Source organism: Macaca thibetana, chromosome 15 (assembly GCF_024542745.1).
Source record: "Macaca thibetana thibetana isolate TM-01 chromosome 15, ASM2454274v1, whole genome shotgun sequence".
Taxonomy (NCBI): Eukaryota; Metazoa; Chordata; class Mammalia; order Primates; family Cercopithecidae; genus Macaca; species Macaca thibetana.
Genome location: NC_065592.1, coordinates 43400608 through 43425482, shown reverse-complemented (window position 1 = coordinate 43425482; position 24875 = coordinate 43400608). Strand labels below are relative to the sequence as shown.

Below are 24875 nucleotides of genomic sequence, written 5' to 3'. Positions count from 1 at the left end.
CCTAATTCCTGAGCCACTGGGTAAATCAGCACTTCTTCCCCCCCTCCCCTCCCCTCCCCTCTCCTCCCCTCCCCTCCCCTCCCTTTTCCTTTCCTTCCCTTCCCTTCCCTTTTCTCTTTCTTGAGATAGGGTCTCACTCTGTTGCCCAGGCTGGAGTGCAGAGGTATGATCTCAGCTTACTGCAACCTCCACCTCCCAGACTCAAACAATCGTTCCACCTCAGTCTCCCAAGTAGCTAGGACTACAGGTGTGCGCCACCATGCCCGGCTAATTTTTGTATTTTTGGTAGAGATGGGGTTTCATCATGTCACCCAGGCTGGTCTTGAACTTCTGGACTCAAGCAATCTTCCCCCTCAGCCTCCCGAAGTGCTGGGATTATAGGCCTGAGCCACCATGCCCAGCCACCAGCTCATTTTTCATCAGAATCCCCCTCTGAGGGAACATAGCTTTCTGTTTTCTTTGTTTTGAAAACCGAAGAGTTTTACTTACTCCATTTCAGATGCCTCTCTTCCAAACATTATCGACATCTGTCATCTATTGTTGTCTTCTCTTCTGTATTCATTATCCTATCGGTTTACATGTTTTTTATTTCTTTACTGTGATTTATAGGATTTAGGAAGAAGAAATTAAGACCTTGTCTCAATTCACAGTGTTTAATCAGAAATCTACTTTCTGTTATTCTTTTTATATTTTTTAAAAAGTGAGATGCCTAGAACTGAAGACAGTGTTCGGGTCTCATGTCCCCATTGTAGAGTAAAGCTAGACTGACTATCATTGATCTCAATGGAATTTGTTTTTGGTTACAGCCTATGTTCATGTTAGCCTTTTTACCCACTAATTTGTATTTGGCTTCCATATGCCTGAAAAGTGTGTCTCCAGGTTTTCAAAGTGATCAGTTAGGGTGTTTTCATTCTTATAACCTGGTTAGTTCTCTTTCCTTGTATCCCTGGTATAGATCCCATGATTCCTCTGTTGATTGCTGTTGGGTTCTCTGTGCTAATATTTTATGTGGTGTATTTACTTTTATTTTCATAAGGGAGATTGTATTTTTATATTATTATATTGTTTTTGTCAGAATTTGTATCAATGTTATACTGGTACCTTAAAAAGATGTAGGAATCTTACCTTTTTATGCTCTAGAGCAGGGTTCTCCAACCCCCGGGCCGTGGACCAGTACTGGTCCGCAGCCTGTTAGGAACCAGGACCCACAGCAGGAGTGAGCATTACCGCCTGAGCTCTGCCTTCTGTCAGATCAGCAGCTCATTCGATTCTCATAGGAGCCCGAACCCTATTGTGAAATGCACATGGGAAGGATCTAGGTTGCACGCTCCTTATGAGAATCTGATGCCTGATAATCTGGGATGATGTCAGTTTCATCCCATCCCCCCACTGTCTGGGGAAAAAATTGTCTTCTGCAAAACTAATCCCTGGTGCCAAAAAGGTTGGAGACTGCTGCTCTAGAGCAGATGAAATGGCATTGGGGGAAAATTAGCAAAGCTGGCTAAATACAACATGGTGTCCTAGATTGGATCATGGTACAGAAAAAGCACATTAGTGAAAAACTGGTAAAATTTGAACGTAGCCTGTAGTTCAGTTAATAATATTGTCCGAATGTTAATTTCTTAATTTTTACAAAGGTACAATAATTATGTAAGATGTTAATATTAGGGAAAGCTGAATGAAGGGATATGGGAACCCTGTATTATCTTTGTAACCTTTTTATACATCTAAAAGTGTTCCAAGATAATTTGTTTAAAAGAATAAGACAGGCTGGATGCGGTGGCTCATGCCTGTAATCCCAGCACTTTGGGAGACCGAGGAGGGCAGATCACTTCAGGTCAGAAGTTCAAGACTAGCCTGGCCAACATCGTGAAACCCCATCTCTACTAAAAATACAAAAATTAGCCAGGTGCAGAGGCATGTGCCTGTAGTCCCAGCTACTTGGGAGGCTGAGGCAGGAGAATAACTTGAACCCAGGAGGTGGAGGTTGCTGTGAGCCAAGATTGTGCCACTGCACTCCAGCCTGGGTGACAGAGCGAGACTCCATCTCAAAAAAAAAAAAAAAAAAAAGAAAGAAAGAAAAACTCTGGAAGGACAAATGGAGAACAAGAGCAGTGATTACGTATGGGCATGGGAACTGGGTGGGTGGGAGCAAGGAAGGGTATAAGACAGACTTTTCACTGTCTACATATTTTTTATTGTGATAAGAACACTTAACTTGAGATCTACCCTCTTAAATTTTTCAGCACACAATACAGTAACTGTATATCTTTTTTATAAGCTAGTGTTGAATTATGTAAGTGAAATACTTATTCAAAAATTAAATATAAAAGATTGAACAAAAGCAGCAGCGCTCAGAGGAATCTGCACAACGTGATGAAGAATGCTTCCATGTCCATGGGGTTCCTGATGCAGGCAAAACTGAACCGCATTGTCCAGGGTTGCACACATAGTTGGGAGAGGGAAGGACAGTGTCACATGGTAAGGCATATTTCTTCCTATGGGTCACAGTCACAAAGTTTGAGAAATGTTATCTATTTTACTCTCTCATCCTTATGTTTAACTGTTTAAGACACAAACCCAGTCTGTTTGCTGCAAGATTGGGGGTTGCTCAAGTTGTTCACTCTGTGGACACTGAGCACCTGTTTATGTTGATTTTAGACAAAAGGAGAACGCTAGTTATTTTATCAGTGTGTCTTACAATGGGCAAATAAAGGAAGCATCATCCTGATTTATCAAAATCCTCTTTATAATATTTTGGTTAGCACCTTAAGAACACTCTTCTTCCTTTTAGGTAAATGGAAGAGCTGGAGACCAGTTTATTCCAGACACGGAAAGCACATAGAATAGAACAAATGGTGGCAAGATGGCTTCGGCGCTCCCGGGACAGCTCGGCCCGGTAAGGCTCCTGGGTTTGCAGAGATTTCTATCTATAAAGGTTTGGAGTCTCAGGGGGAGGAGCTTGTGCCGGTCCTGGCCGCACCTTGGGATCACTGTCTCCGGCTTGCTTTGTTCTTACACCATATGGTGGGAGCAGTGTAAATAAGTCAGCAATTTTGCTGGAGTGCTTTTCCCTGTACCCTACCCCAAACATGTACCTACACACACACAGACATACTTACTGCAACTCTCATACACATTTACAACATTTACAAACATACTCATACACAGACATACACACAGAAATACACTCATACATACTCGTACACACATGCATATACACTCTCTGGAGCACACACTCACACATACACTCTTTTGATCTCTCTGTCTCACACACACACACACACACACACACACACCTCTTGTCTTCGTACTTGACATGAAAGTCAGGCAATCTGCTGTTTATATTCTTTCCGTGTCTTCATTTCCAGTGGCTGTTCCTTCCTTGCAGTCCCTATGTCATTCTAAAGAAAATAAAATGAAATCAAATACAGATCTGATTTGTCTGCTACAGGAGAACTTTCAGATATGTTCTGTTTCCAAGCGTTCATTTTTGCTTGGATTTCCCATCTGGCTCTGCCACAGAGATGAAATATCACGTGTCAGGTGTTTCTGAGACACACATTCTTCCAAAGGAACTGGAAACAGCTGTTCTGCTGCTGAGTAATAAACTTTGCTCAGGGCTCCACTGCCTTGTGGCCAAGTTCTGTGATCCTCACTCACCGAGGTCAGATAAAATGGGGCTGGTAGAATTAGCTCCATTTTACAGATGAAACACCTCAGGCTCAAAGAGTGACTTGTTTAGGACCACTCCTACCCCATGCTCAGAAAGCTTGGATGGGTCCCCATTTATTATAGGAGGAAGCTTAAACACTTTTGGTCTGACATTTGAAGCCGCAATCCTTTCCAGCTATTTGTCTTCTGCTTCCTTCACAGTGTGCTCCAGCTAAAGGGAACATTTATTGTTCTACTACAAGCACCCTGTCTTCTCTTTCACCCCTTGGACCTGGGCTCCTGGGCCAGATCCCTTCCTCCCATCTCCATGTGGCCAGAACCCCCCACAGCTGAAGGCCTGGCTGAAGTGCTGGGTCTTCCATGAAGTGTTCCTCAGTCTAGAGTCAGGATGAATTTCTCCATGGGACCCCATAGTATTTTATTTGTAGCATTGGCATTGTGCTCCCCCTGGTGCCTTCAACTTATTGGAGCCCATTCATTTCCTTTCTAGACCTGCCTTCTGTGAGGTCAGGGAAGGACTGGCCTCATCTCTATAGCCCAAAAGTGATTGTCTTGCATGAGTGTTGTAGGTGGTCAGGTAGTGCTTGATGAATGAATGGAAAAGCTGCTAAGCACATTGTTTCCCACAGTGGGGTCTGCAAAACCTAGTGCTGTGTGATGCTGCTCCATTAGAAGAGATTCTGTGGCCATATGTTTGAGAAATGATGCATCTTATATCCTACTTCTGCCTCCCCTGACTTGGTGATTTATTATACACATTATGCACATAATACAGATTAAAGGCTCTGAGAAGTCCTGCAGAAAAAGAGACCTGTTTAACTTGACGTTGCCTAGATATTTGACCTTGGAACTCTCTTAACATCTTGCCTTCTCACAGACTGTAAATGAAAGGTGACAATCATCACCCCTATCTAATTTTAGGACATTTTCAATACTATAAAAAGAAACCCTGTGCCCCTTAGCAGTCACTTCCTATTCTCCCCTCGGCCAGTCCCAGGTAACCACTAATTTACTTTCTTTTATTCTTTTTTGAGACAGTCTCACTCTGTTGCCCAGGGTGGAGTGCAGTGGTGCAATCTCAGCTCACTACAGCCTCTGCCTCCCAGGTTCAAGCAATTCTCATGTCTCAGCCTCCCACGTAGCTGGTACTGCAGGCACGTGCCACCATGCTACTTTCTATCTCTATAGATTTGCCTATCTTGGATATTTCACATAAATGGAATTATACAGTAGGTGTTCTTTTGTGACTTGCTTCTTTCGCTTAGCATAAAATATTATTTTACTTAGCATAATGTGTTCTTCTTTTGCTTATCTTATTTTGCTTATCATACTGACATGGATCAGTATGACATGTCATAGTGTGAATTGGTATTTCATTCTGTTTTATTGTCAAATAATATTCCATTATGGAATATTTTCTTTGTTCATTTCATCAGTTGATTTAACATAAACATTTGGGTTGATATATAAAGCCAAATAAGGATAGATAGATAGATAGATAGATAGATAGATAGATAGATAGACATGTATGTGATATGAGCATTTGAGTTGTTTCCACTTTTGGACAATTATGAATAATGCTGCCATGAACATTTGTGTAAAAGTTTTTGTTTGAACATATATTTTCAGTTCTCCTGAGTATATACTTAGAAGTGGAATAGTTGGGCCACATAACAACTATGTGTTTAGTCTTTTGAGGAACTGCCAGACTGTTTCCCAGAGTGGCCATACAATTCTACATTTCCACCAGCAGTATATGAGAGTTCCAGTGCCTCTACATCTTTGCCAACACTTGCTGTTATCTCTTTTATTGTAGCCATCCTAGTGGGTGTGAGTGGTGTCCCATTGGGGTTTTGTCTGCATTTCCCTGGTGGTTAATGATATTAAACATCTTCCCTTGTGTCTAGGGAGTTTTGCTTTCCAAGTGCTTGAGAAAGAGAAAAACAAAGAGAGAAAGTTTCCTGTCAGTGCCCATGGAAGATATAATTTCCATGTTTCTAGGATAAATCATTTGTAGCCTTGTATGAATTTCTTCTCATCTCTAATCCTTGGTGTCCTTAGATTACTAGAAAATGATCAATAACTGAAAAAGCTGAGTGTGGGGTAAATAATTTCATTTCCTAGGGATAGACTAAATGGTACCACCTACCACCTTGTTGCCTAGTCAAGAAACCTGAGCATCATCCTGACTCCTTGAATCCCCTGCACCCACCCCATCAGCAGCTCCTGTCAGTTTGCCTTCAGAACTGTCCACCTCTCTGTCCCTGGGAGCCCTGCAAGGATCACTCACTTGCTTTTTCCCTGTTCCAGCTGATTCTCTAGTCTGCAGCTACAGTGGACTTTTCAAAATGTAAAATGTGGCCGGGCGCAGTGGCTCAAGCCTGTAATCCCAGCACTTTGGGAGGCCGAGGCGGGTGGATCACGAGGTCAGGAGATCGAGACTATCCTGGCTAACATGGTGAAACCCCGTCTCTACTAAAAATACAAAAAACTAGCTGGGCGTGGTGGCGGGCGCCTGTAGTCTCAGCTACTTGGGAGGCTGAGGCGGGAGAATGGCATGAACCCGGGAGGCGGAGCTTGCAGTGAGCCGAGATCACGCCACTGCACTCCAGCCTGGGAGACACAGCGAGACTCCGTCTCAAAAAAAAAAAAAAAAAAAAAACACAAAATGTAAAATGTTCCTGTCCCATGCTAGCTCCCAGCTCTACCCCACCCTACCCCACCCCGAACCATTCAGTGGCTCACCTACCATTTTGCCATAACCTACAAGTCTCTTCACAGTCTGTCCCCAGCCCAACTGTCCAGCCTCACCTTGCTCCGCTTCCTTCCTTGCCCACCATTCTCCATTGTTTTGCTTTTTTAAAAGTATCTAGAACTCATTGAGGTCTTTCCTATCTCAGGGATTTTGTACTTGCTGTTCAGTTGGCCTGGAAAGTTCTTTTACTTCCCCTTTTTATGGCAGGTCCTTCTTCATCAGGTTAAATTTAAACATCACCTTCTTTAAGAGGCCTTTCCTGACCACCCAAGGCACAGGGAGTCCATTCTCTTGCTTGTTTCCTCCAGGGTACTTACCTGCTCATCACACTTTATAATTATGTATATATTTATTTACCTGTTCATTATCACCTCCGCCATCATATGGCTTTTCTCCCCCAACCTTCCTGTCATGTATGAGACCAGGGACCCTGACTGTTTTGTTTCACAAAGTATCCTCAGCCCTAACAGAGTCCATAGTATGTAACAGACATTCAATAAATTTTTACTGATTAAGGGCTTTCGTAGTAGGGGACTGTATTATTCATTGAAATATATTTTAAATGCCCATCCCTCCTTCTTCCAAAAGGAATTTTTAATGATTACAGTTTTAAAACATGGGAAAATTAAAATAAGAAATGTTAGAAAGAGATTGCAAACCAATCAGACTTAAGGATTTAGCATTTGAATACTAACATTAGCCCTGAATTTCCTGGTAGCTGGGGCAAGAAATCAAGGAAGTGTATTGAAATGACTTCCATAGTGCAGAAAGAAGAAACACAGATATGCATCTGTAGTCACATAATTTTACATGCATATTTTAGCAATTCTGTTTTTTTCTGACTTTTAAAAACTCAGTCATTTCAGCCAGTTATACTTGCTTTACTTGTCATTGGCATTTTTTCCCATAAAATTTAAACTTTATCTGTGGCCCTAAGTGAGTTGTCTAGGAGTAAATTAGTCAAAAATAACCATTTCCATTGCCAGGCATTACTAAACAAATTGATAACTTTTATACACACAGGGTAATGTTAGAGCTTTATAGAGACTTAAACAGGTATTTTACAGAGGAGTGGTGTCAACTTTCAAAGTTCCTGTGATTTCTTACATTTTAGATTAATTTTCAGTAGGTGGTTATTGCTACATTCATTAGTCAAATTCAGTTGGTAGCCCTTAGTTTAAATGAGTGTCCATGCTTGGGTCGGAGTGAACTGGTGAGACCTATAATTATAGGAATGGGAAATTGTGCAGATATGATAAGGATGACTCCTCTGTTACCACTCGATTTCGTTTTCCAACAGGAAAATAACATTTACAGTATCAGTGTTCTTTTAAAAATAGCTAACCTCCCAAACGGTCTCTGTGACGTGTTTTGAATTTCTATGTAAACCATGCAATGCAAACTGCTTAATAAAAGCTGCAACACAGTGACATTACATCATAAACTAATTTTTAACTATTTGCTTTCAATCAAATTGTTGTCTTCTTATTAGCTTTGTGTGACTACAGAAGTGATAAAATGACAAAGACTTGATGATAATATATTTTTCCACTTAATAATACCAATTTTTCGGCTGGGCGTCGTGTCTCAAGCCTGTAATCCCAGCACTTTGGGAGGCCGAGGTGGGCGGATCACAAGGTCAGGAGTTCGAGACCAGCCTGGCCAACATAGTGAAACCCCATCTCTACTAAAAATACAAAAATTAGCCACGCATGGTGGCGCGCATCTGTAGTCCCAGCTACTCAGAAGGCGGAGGCAGGAAAATCTCTTGAACCCAGGAGGCGGAGGTTGTGTGAGCCACTGCACTCCAGCCTGGGCAACAAAGTGAGACTCCGTCTCAAAACTAATCATAATAATAATACCAAGTTTTTCTTTCCAGAAGTTTCCATTTTTACATAGTTAAATGGGATTCTTTTCCTTCACAATTTCTTTCATTGCTTCTAAGCTTACAAAAATCTTCATCCAATAAAAGTTTAATTTTCAATTCAATTTAACAGCTTAAAATGTTTATGTTTAATTATTTAAGTTGGAGTTTATTTTAGTATATGCTAGGAGATGATGATCTAACTGGGTTTTTTCCCAAAATAGTAAGTAGTCATTCATATCACCATTAACTGTGAGTGATCTTTGCCTTCTTGATTCATTCTTTACTGACCCCTCCTTTATTGTATGTGAAGTTCTGGCATCTGTGAGTGGGAGATTGGACCTGTTTGTGGGCTGGCTATTCTGTTTCATTGATCTAACTGCCTACTTTTACACAGCTGTATTAAAATTACTTACATTATAATAGTATTATGCATCTCATTATCCTTTTATTTTTTTGAGATATAGTTTCCCTCTGTAGCCCAGTCTGGAGTGCAGTGGTGCGATCTTGGCTCACTGCAACCTGCACCTCCTGGGTTCAAGCAATTCTCCTGCTTCAGCCACCCGCGTAGCTGGGATTACAGGCATGCACCACCACACCCGGCTAATTTTTGTATTTATTTATTTATTTATTTTTGAGATGGGTTTCGCTCTTGTTGCCCAGGCTAGGGTGCAACAGCATGACCTTGGCTCACCGCGACCTCCGCCTCATGGGTTCAAGTGATTCTCCTGCCTCAGCCTCCCGAGTAGCTGGAGTTACAGGCATGTAACACCATGCCCAGCTAATTTTTGTATTTTTAGTAGAGACAAGGTTTCTCCATGTTGGTCAGACTAGTCTCATACTCCTGACCTCAGGTGATCCGCCCACCTTGACCTTCCAAAGTGCTAGGATTATACGCGTGAGCCACCATGCCCAGCCTAATTTTTGTATTTTTAGTAGAGGCAGTGTTTCATCATGTTGGCCAGGCTGGTCTCGAACTCCGGACTTCAAGTGATCCACTGGCCTCGGCCTCCCAAAATGCTGAGATTACAGGCGTGAGCCACCGTGACCAGCCTCATTGCCTATTAAACTAAGCTTTTATTACTCTTCATTTTCAATGCTTTTACTCTTACCCATCTATTCTGTCATATGAACTTTAGAATCATTTTATTATACTATTAAAACAAATAAGCATGAGATTTACTGAATTCATTGTCTCTTTTTTTCTCTCTCTCTCTTTCTTTGTTTCTTTCTTTCTTTCTTTCTTTCTTTTTTTTGAGATAGGGTCTTGCTCTGTTGCCCAGGCTGGAGTACAGTATTGTGATCTTGGCTCACTGCAACTGGCACCTCCTGGGTTCAAGTGATTCTCGTGCCTCAGCCTCCCGAGTAGCTGGGATTACAGGCATGCACCACCACACCCAGCTAATTTTTGTATTTTTGGAAGAGACAGGGTTTCACCATGTTGCCCAGGCTGGTCTTGAACTCCTGATCTGAAGTGATCTGCCTACCTCAGACTTCCAAAGTGCTAGGATTACAGGCGTGAGCCACCGCACCCCACCAAGATTTACTAAATTCTCTTATGCTTAATCTAGAAATGTTAGTTTTATAGAGCAAGATCTAAAGAAGCATAAAGAACTTAATGCAACTTTGTGCTTTCTTCACTGCTTGGTTGTATCCTCAGGGCTTGAAAAGATGATTTCTTTGAACTTATCTTGAATATTAATACTAATGAACATACATGCATATCTACACACACAATGACACAAGGCACATACATGCATACATGTGTGCACAACCACGCATGTGTGTACACAGGCACACAATGCACACATATGTGCATACACACACACACACATATACACACATGTTGGCATGTTAGTTTCAGAAGCCCTTGCTGCTGGTTTTACACACTTTCCAAACTTACTTGGTTATTACAACTATAAGTAGTCTATGTATTAATTTTAAAAATGGTTTTGTTAAAACCTTTCTAATACTATTGACCTTTCTAATACTTTTTTTTTTTTTTTTTTGAGACGGAGTCTGGCTCTGTCGCCCAGGCTGGAGTGCAGTGGCCTGATCTCAGCTCACTGCAAGCTCCGCCTCCTGGGTTTACGCCATTCTTCTGCCTCAGCCTCCCGAGTAGCTGGGACTACAGGCGCCCGCCTGGCTAGTTTTTTGTAGTTTTTAGTAGAGACGGGGTTTCACCGTGTTAGCCAGGGTGGTCTCGATCTCCTGACCTCGTGATCCGCCCGTCTCGGCCTCCCAAAGTGCTGGGATTACAGGCTTGAGCCACCGCGCCCGGCCTCTAATACTTTTAATGGTGTAGAAAGACCCTTTCAGGCACCAATTTTTTTTTATTGTGTCTTGACCCATAGGCAAAAGTAGAAAGATTTGAGGATAGTCTGGAAGGCTCCTGGACTACATCTGCAGAGTTGCCATTATTTCCTGAATCCTGTTTTTAAAGTAATAATGGAAGAATTTCTCCTTTCAACTGTAGGAGCACTACCCTCACAATCTCCACCGTGAATGGCCCCCTAGAAATTGTTACAACCACAAGCACATTCCTATGATTGTGATTACATGCTACATTTCCTTCTGGTACAGACTGCTGCCTCTATTTCTGCTTTCTCTGAATAGTCTTTACATTATGAAATCCAGTTTATACCAGATTTAGCTTTTAAAATCACTCAAGCTGAACATAATAAAGTGTTTAAACATAGATTCAAAATTGTTTCTCCACATCCTGCTGGAACTCGGAGGTGAATTCTTTGTTGTTACAGGATAGAGGTAGAATATATTTTCCGACATATCAGAGAGCAGATAGAAAGCCAGAGAATATTTGAAGTGCAATCAGTATCCATCTGGTAGCTTTCCTTTTCAGTGTTATTAAGCAGCTCAATATAAACTTATGAGCTATGAAAAGTAGAATTCATCTACATGAGACTGTTTTCATGATAAATGTAACATGTTTGTTGTGGTTCTACCTTAGGGGAGATCCAGTTATCTGGCAGGAATTTCATTAGTGTAACTGTAGGGCTTCTGTTCTTCCAGTGTAAGATCACAGAAATGACCTCACGTTTATGGTTTGAAGCGATTACAAAGGCAGCAGAAATATGTTTTGAGATCAGTGCTTAGTTTGATATTTATAAGATGCTTCAGAGGAGGAAATTTTGTTACAGAGATCATTTCCTTTAGCTTACTGTCAATATTAAATGTTCTCTATGAGGAGAGGCCACGGTTTGGTCATGTACTTAGGTTAATCCCTTTCCAAACAAAAGCTAGAACATGGCCTTTGGGGAAAATGTCAGATCCAGACTTTGGGCCAAAGCCACTGACACTGTCCAGGGATTAGTCAATACAGTGCAATGTCATTTGTCCACCATTGTGGAGGACCGCAGTCTTCCAAATGGAAGATAACGGAGCCTGCCCATTTGAAAAGCATCAAAATGGATTCTGTTGAAACCCTGTAGTAAGGTTTGTTCTTTGTTTTGTTCTCCAAACAATTATTAAGCCCTACTCTATGACTGGTACTGAGTTCAGCACATGGGACAAGAAATATGTGGTTCTTGCTGCACAAACTAGTCCAGAGAGGACAAGAGACTTTGCACTGGTCTGTAGGTGCATTTAGTAGAAGGAGATGTTTCCGCCAAAATCCGAAGACTGAATAGGAGTTTTGCAGGTAGAGAGCATGATTGGATATGTTGGGGAAGTTGTGTGTGTGTGTGTGTGTGTGTGTGCGCGCGCACGCGCACGCACGCATGTATGTGTGTGTGTTTTGGAGGCAGGTGAGTTATTCTAGACAGAGGGAAGAGCTTGTCCAAAGGCCAATGTGTTTGAGGAACTTAGAGGAGACTAGTTTGGCTAGAACAAAAATATCAAAGAGAATGAATGGCTTGGTCCTGGAGGCTGGAGTGATGGGCAGGAGCTGTATTAAGCCATATTCAGGATTTTGGATTAGGCCGTTCAGTCAGGGGAGACACAGGAACAGAATTGTGTTTATAAAATCAGTCTGGCGGCTAGATGGAGAATCATTCAGGAGAGACAAGAATGGAAAGTGGGGAGACCAGTTAGTAGCCTAGTAGAAACCTGTCAGTAGGGCTGGTGATGGGGGGCCCGAAACAGAATGGTGGCTGTGGAGACGGAAAGAAATTGACCCTTTTTGAGATCTTCTCATGTTGTGAGTGATTTGAAGGATGAGAGTCAGGGAAAGTCAAGGATGACTCTGGGATTCTGGCTTGAGCAATTGTCATTATCCCTATGATACCATTTACTGAGCTCTGAGACCTGGAGAAGATAAGTTCTGATTAGGGCAATAGTCATAGGGTTGAGCAAACAAAAGAAAAATGACAAACTTTCATCTCTGTTACTTATATTCAAATTGCTGTTTATTACTTGTTGTATATGCATTTTCACCTTTTGCTAATTATATTAGAGGTACAACTAATATAGCAACTATATTATATATAGCACCATATTAGATGTGTACAGTATTTTGCTCATTTATTTGCCCAATAAGCACTGTTGCTTCCTGTGAGCAAAGATCTTCACTTGACAATGTGAGAAATGCAGAGGTGGATAAAATGTGATTCCTGTTTCCAAGGAATAAATAGTCTGTTAAGAGTAACACTATATGGAGTCAGATAACTTTAAATAAAGGTTGGGGTACTCGGGGCCATAAGAGAGGATCAGAGCTCCAAGATGAGAGAATTTACATCTGGCTAGGAAATCAGATAAAAAAGATGTGACCTTTGAGCTGGACCTTGACTTGGCCTCACACTTTCTGCAGAGGTAGTTGTGTGAGCTGAGGCCCAGGGGTAAAACTGGTGTAGTAGGTAAGATCAGTCTGGAGTGAAGGCCTGGGAAGGGGAGTGGTGGGTGGATGCTGGCTAGGGACTGAAGCCTCAGGACACAGGTCCATGAGGGCAAGGTTGAGGAGTTTGGCTTTTGTTCTGTGGGTGGTGGGGAATTATTAGGAGGAGAATAATTCCAGCTCTCACTTAGGAAAGGTAAACAATAGCTTACACAGTGCTATGGAAGGGTATTTTCTAGCTTGTGTTTCTTTGTATGTCTGAAGCTTATAGGCCCATAATACTTTTTGATGTAGGATCTTCGAGGTCATTCTTTGTTGTGTTTGGTTTATCTATTCCCTGTCAGGTTGTTTTGAGTTTTCCCACTATTCTAAATAAAGCTGAGATTGATATTTTTCAATACTCAAGAGCCAGGGTTTATTGAGCTCATACTCTGTTCTAGAACTTTACTAGGCATGGGAGACACGGAGATGAATGGGTGCCACCCTTGTCTTCTAGGAACTCATGGTCCAGGATAAACAATATGATATTTTTTCCTTTGTGGTCATCACTTCAAGGAATACCAGTCAACATGGAAACAGAAGATCAAATTTAAAATTTAAATTAATGTTACAGTTTCACCAATGATTTCCTAGAGAGATTGAATTGCCAGTTTGTATTGTCATGCTTTAATCTCAGGACTAGTACGTGTTGGGCCTTATTATTTTTATTCATATTTGGTATGACACATAATAGTACTCCATAGCCCTTTCGGGTGTGCTTCTTTAATAAGGTTGTACATTTTCTGTGTCAATTTCCAGCTTGCTTTCTTCATGTGAGAGTTGTCAATTCACTTGCTTTGAGCATGTGAAATGTGGGTATCTACTATATGTATTTATGCCCATTCTTCATATATTTGTATTATAAGCTTTCCCCACTTCAGGATTTTTTTATTTACTTATTTTCAACTGCTTTATTGATAGATAATTTAGATACCATACAATTCACCCATGTGAAGTGTACAGTTCAATGGTTCTTAGTGTATTCACAGAGATCTGCAACTGTCACGAGTCCATTTTGGAAGGTTTTCATCCCCCACAAAAGAAACCCATACCTATTAGCAGTGACTCCCAAACCTCCCAAACCTCCCTCCCTGAAGCCTTGGACAACCACTAATCTACCTTCTGTCTCTATAGATTAGTCTATTCTAGATATTTCACATTAATGGACTCATACAATATGTGGTCATTTGTGACTGGCTTTCACTTAGCCAGATTCATCCATGTTTCATTCCTTTTCATTGCCAAATATTCTGTTGTGGAATACTGTATTTTATTTATCCATGTTATTAGTTGATGGATATTTGAGTTGTTTTCACTTTTGGATATTTATAGAAAATGCTACTATAAATATTCATGTGCAAGTTTTTGTGTGGACATGTATTTTCATTTCTCTCCGGTACATACCCAGGAGTGGAATTGCTGGATCGTGTTGTACACCATGTTTAGTCTTTTAGGAAACTTCCAGACACTTAAAGGACTTTCTAGAATTTCTATTCAGTTTCATTGGTGAAAGCCACACCATGCAGTTTCGATTATTGCCTTTGTCTGAAAGGAGTGCTTAATTTTCAACTGTAACTTTTCTGAAATCTAAGTATTTCTGATAGAAATTTAGAGTTCAGATTGATATGTGCTGTAAGTGTGAAATAGACACTGGATTTCAAAGACTTAATATGAAAGAATGCAAAATCATCAATAATTTTGTGTATTAATTACAAGTTGAAATGATGATACTATTTTGGATATATCGAGTTAAATAAAATATATGTTATTAAAATTTATTTCACTTATTTTTTTTCCTGTTTTTGTGTAGCTATTAGAAAACTTAAATTTACGTGTGTGGTGTGTGTATTTCATTTGGACCGCACTGCTCTAGAAGTTGCGCTAGTGTGTCTATTGAAGAAAGTAACCCCAATTTGACACCTGCTTCCCAGCTGTGTGTCTTTAAGCAAGTTAAAATCTCTCAGAGCAAGATTTAGTCTTTTTAACTATAAAACAGGAATAATAATTGTACCCACCTCACAAGTTTATTTTGAGGGTTGAGTGAGAGATATATATATATGGTAAATCACTCCCTAAAATATAGTTAGTATTCATAAATGTTATTATTATTGTTGTTATTGCTGTGATTACCATCAATTTGTCAAGCTGTTTTTTAATCTGGAAGAATTTTTTATTGATATTACATTAAATCTCTATTTAATTTAGAACTTTTTTTTTCTTTTTTTGATACTTAGTGTTTCCATCCAGGAACCCAGCATAACTTTAACCCAATTATTGTGTCTTCCTTTATTGCTTTAAGGAAAGTTATATTATTTACTTTAAATAAATCCTTCTTCCCCTGCATTACATTAGTACACCTCACTAGTTTTGTTACTTGAATTCTTTCTTGGCATTTTCTAGATATTTAGCATTCACTCATTAAGAATGCCTAACAACAAATGTACATTTAGCTAATGTGCTTTTAATGAATTGTTTAATGCTTTTTGTGGCTGTGTTTTGTGTTTCTATCCTGCATCTCCACTAAACTTATCTTTTGGCACTAGAAATTTTCTTTGTTCATCATTTTCTGTGTGAATGTCATCTGCTACAAAACAAAAAATAAGGTGGTACTTTTCCATTCCTATGCTCATTATTTCTTTTTTCATTTTTCCTTCCCTGATAACTATTATTAGCATTTAACCTGCTACATTAAATAGAAGTAAGTCTAGGGTATCCTTATCCTGTTGTTAAAAAAATTTAACACCAAATTGTTTGTTTGTTTGTTTTTGAGATAGTCTCACTCTGTCACCCAGGCTGGAGAGCAGTGGTGTGATCTCAGCTCACTGCAACCTCAGCCTCCTGAGTAGCTAGGACCACAGGTGTACACCACCACGTCCAGCTATTTTTTTGTATTTTTAGTAGAGACAGGGTTTTGCCATGTTGCCCAGGCTGGTCTTGAACTCCCGGACTCAAGTGATTAGCTAGCCTCAGCCTCCCAAAGTGCTGGGATTACAGGCATGAGGCACTGCACCTGTAATGTTAAATGTTGATTTGTGACTTTTAGTGTAGAGTATTGTTTATTGCATTTAGAAAAACCTTTTTATAGCTTTAAAAGTTTTTTAAAAATCAGGTATAGGCTGGGTGTGGTGGCTCATGCCTGTAATTCCAGCACTTTGGGAGGACGAGGGGCAGATCACTTGAGCTCAGAAGATTGAGACCAGCCTGGACGACATGGTGAAACCCCGTCTCTACTAAAAATACAAAAAATTAACTAAGTGTGGTAGCACGAGCCTGTAGTCCCAGCTACTTGGGAGGCTGAGGCATGAGAACCACTTGAACTCAGGAGTGGGGGGCTTCAGTGAGCTGAGATCATGCCACTGCACTCTAGCTTGAGTGACAGAGTAACACCCTGTCTCAAAAAAATAAAAAAGAAAAAAAGAAAAAGAAAGAATGAAAAAAAAATCAGGAAGAGCTATGGGCTTTATTCAGTGTGAATTTTCAGTTTTCTGTTTCTTCCCTCTCGTTAGGTCTCTCTGCTGCTCCAGCTCAGTATTACCTGATGCTGGCCTCCAAGAACGGCTCTGTCTGCTTCTAGGTTGTGTGGGCTGGGTCATTTCTTCATACGCAGCCTAAATTTGCTCTAAGTCAGGGCCTGGGGGGGTCCTTGGTGGATAGTGTACACAAGACTTTGGACTTGTGCTTGTCACTTACATTTTGGCTCTGTGAGACAGTTTTTCATATTTCCGGATCCTTGCTGAAACTGGAGATCATTATAAAAGAGAGAGATGATTTTCAGATAAGTGAGGGCCTATTGCATTAGGCAGGGTTCCTGACAGTGTTTGGTAAATGGATGAGAATAAATGATAGACCCTGACTGCAGAGCCCCAAGACAGCTGTTACTCCTTCACATTTCTGTTGTTTATAATGACAATAAACACCTCATCCCATCACTATCTGATCTTCCTCAGAAAGAACCACTGACTGTTAGAGGGAAAAATTATTTACCACAGACAAATGAAGAATAACTTGTGACTTGCTTTGTCACTCCCTAAAAATATTTGAGAGATAGAAAATATAACTTTCCTGCTTTTAAAGAACATACATGTTTTAAAGATTGATATAGAGGGAGTCCTTGCTATCTGAGATTTTATATTGGAATCCTTGCAGTTACAAAGCTTACAGGGAAGCGAAATTCATCATAAAGAAACAAAGAAAAAAATCACCAAAGACAAAATCTTGCTATAAAATTATCCATCATCAAACATCTGAACCTGACAACTCCTTGTTTCTGTTCACTGTCCATGTTTTTCCTCTCCTGTACCTCTGACTCCAGCAGTACATCCTGCCTGGGATGCCCGTCTGCCTGTCCTTCTGTCAGTCCATCCATCCATCCATCCATCCATCCATCCATCCATCCATCCGTCGATTCACTCAGCAGCAGTTATTGAATATCTTCTGTGTGCCAGGATCTGGGCTATATAGGCATACCCTAGACATGTCTCAGAGTGCAGCTCAAATGCCACCTCTTCTTCTGAGTACCAAATGTGTCCCTGATTCCCTATTCCCTGCCCTACAAAGTTGAAACTGCTCTCCCCCTTCTCTGTGTGTCCATAGTACTTCATGGGTGCTTTCTAGATATTTAACATTAGCTCATTAAGAATGCCTGTCTGTATGACTTCTCTTTTAGAGGACAGTCCTAAGTTCTGCTAGTGGCATTTGTGTCTTATTTATCTCAAGAGGAGAGATGGTTTCTGCTCAGCTTGCATCTTTCTCCATGATGCTTAGGGCTGACCCAGTCCATGACCAACAACCAGAGTCTTCTCTTTCTGTTTTTTACATAGTCATTCTCTTGCAGGGCTAAAGTTGCTGCAGCTGATGGGCCCGCCAGGAACCCAACTCAGACCCTCATCCCTGTGCGGCACACAGTAAAGATAGACAAAGACACCCTCCTCCAGGACTACGGATTTCACATTTCTGAGAGCCTTCCCCTTACAGTGGTGGCTGTCACAGCAGGTAGGGGATGACTGGGAAATGAGAAAGAAGTTTGGTTTCTTAAGGGGAAATAGCCCCAAATCTCCCTGATCTCTCTATCCTACAACAAAATGCAGAAAATCCTACCCTGGGAAGTTAGAAAAGGCACACCTAATTCTGTCTTGGGCTTTGCACCTTACTTTGATGCTGGGAGGGAGCAGCCTCAAGCGCACTTGCTGCTCCAAACCCCAGGCTCTCGCTGGCCTTGGCTAGGCCTTTGCCCACCCATGGCTCCCTGGCTGGTCTCAGGGGCAGTGAAAGTATTTGGCTAAGCTAGCCCTCCTCTTTGAACCCCACCTGCTCCTAGCTGGGGATACTTTCTGGTCAGACAGTAATAGAAACTATTGATTTGTTTTCACTTGAACCTTGTGAAATATAGGCTGTACCAGGGAGGAGAGGAGCAGGTGGGGAAAGTCCAGTGCTTGTCTTCATACTTGAGGTGTGTTAATCTGGGATTCATTAAAATGTATTAATTTCTATTTACACACACATACACACCAGAGCTTTTTAGAGATGAATGGAGTGGATTTACTGGCCAACTCTGTTGATTTAGAAGGTTCTGGCTAGTTTTCTTTCTCAGGACAGTCTTCTAACATCCCTGGAAGTTGGTGATAGATAATAGGTATCTTATCCATGGTTTATAAACAGGAAGATTAAGATCCACATGAGCCCAAGCCTGACTGAAGGTGGGGTAGTGAGCTAGTGCCCCTGGGGACTGGATCAGGCTGCCATTTAGCTGTGCTGCTATTACACATGGAGTCTGGGTCCTCCCGGCGTGAGCACCAATTACTTATTTTCTGTCCAACAGGAGGCTCTGCACATGGCAAGCTTTTCCCTGGTGATCAGATCCTCCAAATGAACAATGAGCCTGCTGAAGACCTTTCCTGGGAACGAGCAGTTGATATTCTCAGGTACTAAATGGTCTTCCATCATAAACAGAATTGCACAGATTATCAAAGAACAAAGATGGGCAACAGGAATGGCATAACTGATCCCCTGATTTTAATAAGGCTAAGTATCCTTTAAAGCAGCAAAAACAGCCTTGTGTTAGAACGGCTATTTTTATCTATTAAAACGCCTTCTTGTTAGTGGCTGTTGTAGTCCAGTCTCTCTCACTTGGCTACAAAAGAGCTTGGGGGGCACAGAGTGCTGTATTTGTCAAAGCCCTGCCATGCCCAAGACACCGTGCTAAGCACTGCAGGGAATGCAATGATCATAAATAACCCATAGGCCCTACCCTCTAAAGATTTATAGACACATTGTAACATATGCCAAAGATTGAACTAAATTGATACCAAATCTGTTCTTCTTTATCCCTCTTGATATCTCTTCTTAAATATAATTGCAGGTGCATCTTGGTTGGCATATATGTAGTTTCATTGATGTAGCACCTCCAAACCTTCTGCCTGGTGTCATTGTGACTTATGGAAATGCCTCACTTTCTACCTAGACAATGGTTTCCTGAGACCAGGGCTCAGTGGGTGCTCAGTTAAATGAGTGAATATGGTTAGCGCTGGGAATTGGCAACCTAGACTTTAAGATGGAGGAGTGCCATTAATAGGAGTAAAGAGGACAAGCAGACATTTTAAGGACACATGCAAGCTTTGGATTTAAAATTTTTCATTCAACATTGTTCTAATGACTAATATAAAGAGAGATGAGAAGCAGAGGTAGGTGAAAGCTAACTTGAAGATATATATACAATTCAGTTTGTGCTTTTTTATGAATGGCTGATCTGGCTTTGGGATGGTATTAATTTGTTTTTTTTTTCCCTTTTTTTGAGATAGGGTCTTGCTATGTTGCCCAGGCTGGTCTTGAACTCTTGGGCTCAAGTGGTCTCCCCATCCCAGCTACTTGGTTGGCTGAGGTAGGAGAATCGCTTGAACCCGGGAGGCAGAGGTTGCAATGAGCCACAATCGTACCACTGCACTCCAGCCTGGGCGACAGAGCAAGACTCCATCTCAAAAAAAAAAAAAAAAAAAAGAAAAGAAAAAAAGAAAAAGAAAAGCCGAGGAAATACACTGTAAATGCTGGAGAGTCCTCCAACTTGGGCAGAAGTTGTAAGTTGACAAAACAGAGAAGGGCGCAGAAATATTTCAGTTGTGTCTTTAATGCTGGGTAAAATTTGGTCCAAAAGATGGAGATGAACGGTGATTCAGGCAAAGGGGTAAGCAGAAGCAACAGGGTGGGAAGTAGGGGCTGCTGAGCAGTTCAGTTTGCCTGAAGAAACATTCTAGGAAGTGAAGTCCAGGTGATGGAGGGTCTTGAATGCCAGCACAGCACGTTTCAGTGTGATTCTCCCCCTGGAAGGGCGAGCAGTTGAAGGCTTCTGAGCAGGGGTGCGTGACTTGAGGTGTGCTGTGCATTTGTGACCTCTGCTGTGTTTTGCATGTGAGAATCCCAGGATGCCTTCATTTTTTTTTAGCTTAGCTCCCAGTGTCTAAAAACAGCATGTATTATTCAGTGTCACGTGTAAAGGTAAAACACAAAGCAAAACAAAATGATACAACAATGCCAAGAAAACATCTCAGATTTCTCCAAATAGCTGCGAGGCCGATATGTCCTTTTAGAGCCTTTGCACTTTGGTTTATTGTGATTTATCTCAGAAAAGTCCTGTTCTCATTTAAAATGGAAAAGAGGAAGTCCCCAGACACTTAGACATCTTGGGTTGAGTTTATCCATTTGAGGAAATAACATACCAGCAGCAATTGGCCTAAATGTTCATATTACAAGAAGTCAAATGAAATTATTTTGCAAACTGCTTCTCCATGATAGCAGTGGCAGAGAGAAAGGAAAATATGAATCGATTTTCTCTGTTCTGCCTGCTAATATAAAGTAGAGGTTCGGCAGTTATCTGCTTGATTTGATCACTTTTGAAATCTAAGAGATAATGCAAGACAGAGATGTTCACTATCTTGATTATATGATTGGGCTCATTACACTCTGTGTGCCCAAACACCATAAACCCTTTGGCTTTTATCTGATAAATGTTATCCACAGACATTCATTCCATTTAGTGAAATGCTTAGCATGAGTTTTCTGAAATAGCAACCTAAGTTATCTGTGTTATTGCCATATTTTCTCTTAAAAATATTTTAGGGTCAGGAGCAGTGGCTCACACTTGTAATCACAGCACTTTGGGAGGCCGAGGCAGGCAGATCATGAGGTCAGGAGTCTGAGACCAGCCTGACCAACATGATGAAATCCCATCTCTACTAAAAATACAAAAATTAGCTGGGTATGGTGGCGGGCACCTGTAGTCCCAGCTACTTGGGAGGCTGAGGCGGGAGAATTGTTTGAACCGGGAAGGCAGGGGTTGCAGTGAGCCAAGATTGTGCCATTGCATTCCAGCCTGGCCAATAGGGCAATACTCTGTCTCCAAAAAAAAAAAAAAAAAAAAATTGGGGGACATAAATATAACTAGTAGTCACTAGATGAGTTCTTCATTGTATGGGACTAAATTAAGGCTAAGTGCCTTAATTAATGTTGTGGCTGTAGATATAGACTAGATGGTGGAGGTGGCCATATGAAGATTCCCTCCAGGTGGGAGGAGCTCTCTGGGTCAGCTTAAGTTCCTTTGTAGGTTGCTGCATTTCCCAATATCTTTCTCAGTTTTGCTGAGCCAAAAAAGCTAAGGCAAAGGAAGCTGCTTTATACTCATTCTGCCAGTCTTTTTGACCCTAACACACACGCTCACACATGTGTGCATGCACGTGCATCCATCACACAGAATGACTAAATTTTTTTCTTTATTCTTTCTTTTTTCAGGGAAGCGGAAGAGTCTCTTTCAATCACAGTTGTTCGCTGCACATCGGTAAATCTCTTTCTATGTCCTGTGTGTTAGTTTCACCATTCTTGGCCCTAAGACCCTGTTCCCCCAGAGGATATCCCTCATAAAGTAAGCAGGGAAGACAGAGGGTGGAGGGTGACAGCTGCCCGGCAGTGGGTGGCCAGTCAGTCCATGTTATCTGAAGACCTCCTCCATGGAAGTACTGTGGAGGAAACAGATATGGTGCAGGCCTCCAGAATGTCTGGCCCAGCTGAGGAGATAGATCTATGACTATACACAGTAGGATGATGGTAAGTGCACCAAACTGGACTTTTAAGACAGGTTTGAGTGGCATGACTTTGGGAAAATCGTTTAGTCTCAGTTTCACTTTTGTAAAATAGTGGTCATGACAATAACTGCCTTGTCTGTCTAATGGGTTGTTAGGAGGACCAAATGAGATGTTGGATATGAAAGTGTTTTATCGGCTCCGAGTTTCACCACACAGCAAGGTGTGGCATAGATGATCCTAAACCACCACAGGCCAAGAAGCTCCTCATGTATTATTTAGGGAAAGTATATAATCAAATTTTCAAAGGAAAAACTACTAAGGAGATAGTTTTTCAAAAGTTGATAGAAAATTTTTATTGTGAGAAACTTTAATATGTACTTCTTAGCCTTGGCCACAAATAGACCAAAATAAAAAAAGAGGGGCATAGGGAATTTTAATAATGCATTTAATAACCTAATTTAATTGACCACATACCAAGCTACCAAGAAAACTCAATAAATTCCCCAAATGAAAAACTGTGCAGGTCCCTTTTTCTGAATATAATAAAATAGAAGCTAATAACTATTAAAAATTTAATTAAAAACCATTCAGCCATTCGGAAATAAAAATGTAATTTCCTAAGTAAAGATGGAGTCAAATAGAAAGAGCAAAATTGTCATTATAGACTATTTAGAAAATAATTGAAAATTAAAACTGTACTTCTTTTATTTTTTCTTGAGATGGACTCTCGCTCCCGTCACTTAGGCTGGAGTACAATGTCATGATATCAGCTCACTGCAACCGCCACCTCCCGGGTTCAAGTGATTCTCCTGCCTCAGCCTCCCAAGTAGCTGGGATTACAAGCACCTGCCACCACGTCGGGCTAATTTTTGTATTTTTGGTAGAGACGGGTTTCGCCATGTTGGCCAGGCTGGTCTTGAACTCCTGACCTCAGGTGATCCACCTGCCTCAGCTTCCCAAAGTGCTGGGATTACAGGTGTGAGCCACCATGCCCGGCCAGAACTGTACTTCTTAAAACTAATTTTGTGCAGTTGAAGCTATACTCAGAGTAAAATTCATAGCCTTGAGTGGTTTTATCATTTAATACAGAAGTAAATCAATTAAATATTCAGTGCAAGAAGCTAGAAGAAAAGATTAATAAAACAAACACAAAACAGAATAAAGTAATAAAAATTAAAATATAAATGATCCTCTGGAAAACAGAAAGATTGTACTGTTGTTAAGTCTAAGAGCTATTTCTTTAAGGACAAAGGTTATATAAAATGCAAAAACTTTAAGGGAAAGAGATAGGTGAGCCTCATGTGGAGGAAACTAGAATATTTCTGACATATACAAAAAAATTAACATAAAAGGAGATACATACTATGTTCCTTGATGGGAAGACTAAGTATTATTAATATATCAGTTATTATATTTATATACTTAATATAAATTCAAGCAAACTCTTACGGGACTTTCATTTGGATTTAACAAAGTTTATCAAAGTGAGACTTATCAAGAAAACCTTTTTTAAAAAGGATAATGAGGATGGCCTTGACAGGCAGATTTAAAAACGAACAAAGCTACAATTATTAAAACAGTATTATACTGGTGAAATGTTGAACATGTCAATGTAATCAGATAAAAAGTTCAAGAGTAGATGCTAGTATAAGAACATAGTATGTGAGGCCGGGTGCAGTGGCTCATGCCTGTAATCCCAGTATTTTGGGAGGCTGAGGATGGTGGATAGCTTGAGCTGAGGCGTTCAAGACCAGCCTGGGCAACATGGCAAAATCCTGTCTCTACAAACACAAAAACAAAAACAAAATGATTATAACTGGCAGGGGCTTAGGTGAGAGAATTACTTGAGCCCAGGAAGTCGGGGCTGCAGTGAGCTGAGATCGCACCCCTGCACTCCAGCCTGGGTGACGGAGACTATATATATATATATATATATAGAGATATAGAGAGAGAGAGAGAGAGAGAGAGAGAGAAAGAGAGAGAGAGATCATATATATATATATATATAGAGAGAGAGAGAGAGAGACCATATATATATATAGAGAGAGAGACCATATATATATAGAGAGAGAGACTATATATATATATATATATAAAACTATATGTGTGTATGTGTGTGTGTATGTGTATAGTTTGTGAAAAACATAGCATTCCAAATCTGTGGGAGAAAAGGCAATTATTCAAGAAATCAAACTTGGACATTTGTTGAAGTATTTGGAAAAAATCTGGTCTCAGCTCTAAAAATGCAAACAATATGGATGGATGTCTGTCTGGTCACAGGCTGTAGAAAGGTGGCCTACACATTTAGGGCATGGAAGGAAGCACAGTGGAACAAAGGTGATTTGATTACATGAAAATATAAACCTTCTGTGGTCCAAACACTCCATAACACTAGAAAGCAGAGAAATTGTTGTCTCCTCTCTGTATTTGACAAGTGTTATCTTTTGTTTTTATTTCTTGGAAATAGAGTAGGAAAAAACCCACCTAATTAGAATGAAGATATTTGCCATATGTCAGACCAAGTATTTTATGTATCGATAAATGGAAGTTCTTCTATTCTTAACATAATTTGTCTGTTAAATAATATGAAACCAATATGGAAACAGGGAAATCTAATCAGTTTAAATGATAGTGCAGGTGTTAGGATGTCCTTTTTATTTAGCTGGTTATCTCTCATTGGAGAGT

General features: G+C 40.6%; 2 protein-coding genes across 4 annotated transcripts in view; one reads left to right on the top strand and one right to left on the bottom strand.

Annotated features, from left to right (window-relative positions):
- The window catches only part of TOMM5 (translocase of outer mitochondrial membrane 5), a 495867-nt gene that overhangs the window by 106015 nt on the left and 364977 nt on the right, over nt 1-24875 (bottom strand). The gene's annotated exons all lie outside the window — the stretch shown is intronic.
- FRMPD1 (FERM and PDZ domain containing 1) overlaps nt 1-24875 on the top strand; it is a 108465-nt gene that overhangs the window by 51538 nt on the left and 32052 nt on the right. For all 3 annotated transcript variants that reach the window (XM_050762064.1, XM_050762065.1, XM_050762066.1), the window contains exons 2-5: nt 2795-2899; nt 17957-18114; nt 18941-19043; nt 21901-21946. In XM_050762064.1, the coding sequence (XP_050618021.1) occupies nt 2799-2899; nt 17957-18114; nt 18941-19043; nt 21901-21946 (408 nt within the window). In that variant the 5' untranslated portion in view covers nt 2795-2798. The remainder of the gene's footprint in view (nt 1-2794; nt 2900-17956; nt 18115-18940; nt 19044-21900; nt 21947-24875) is intronic.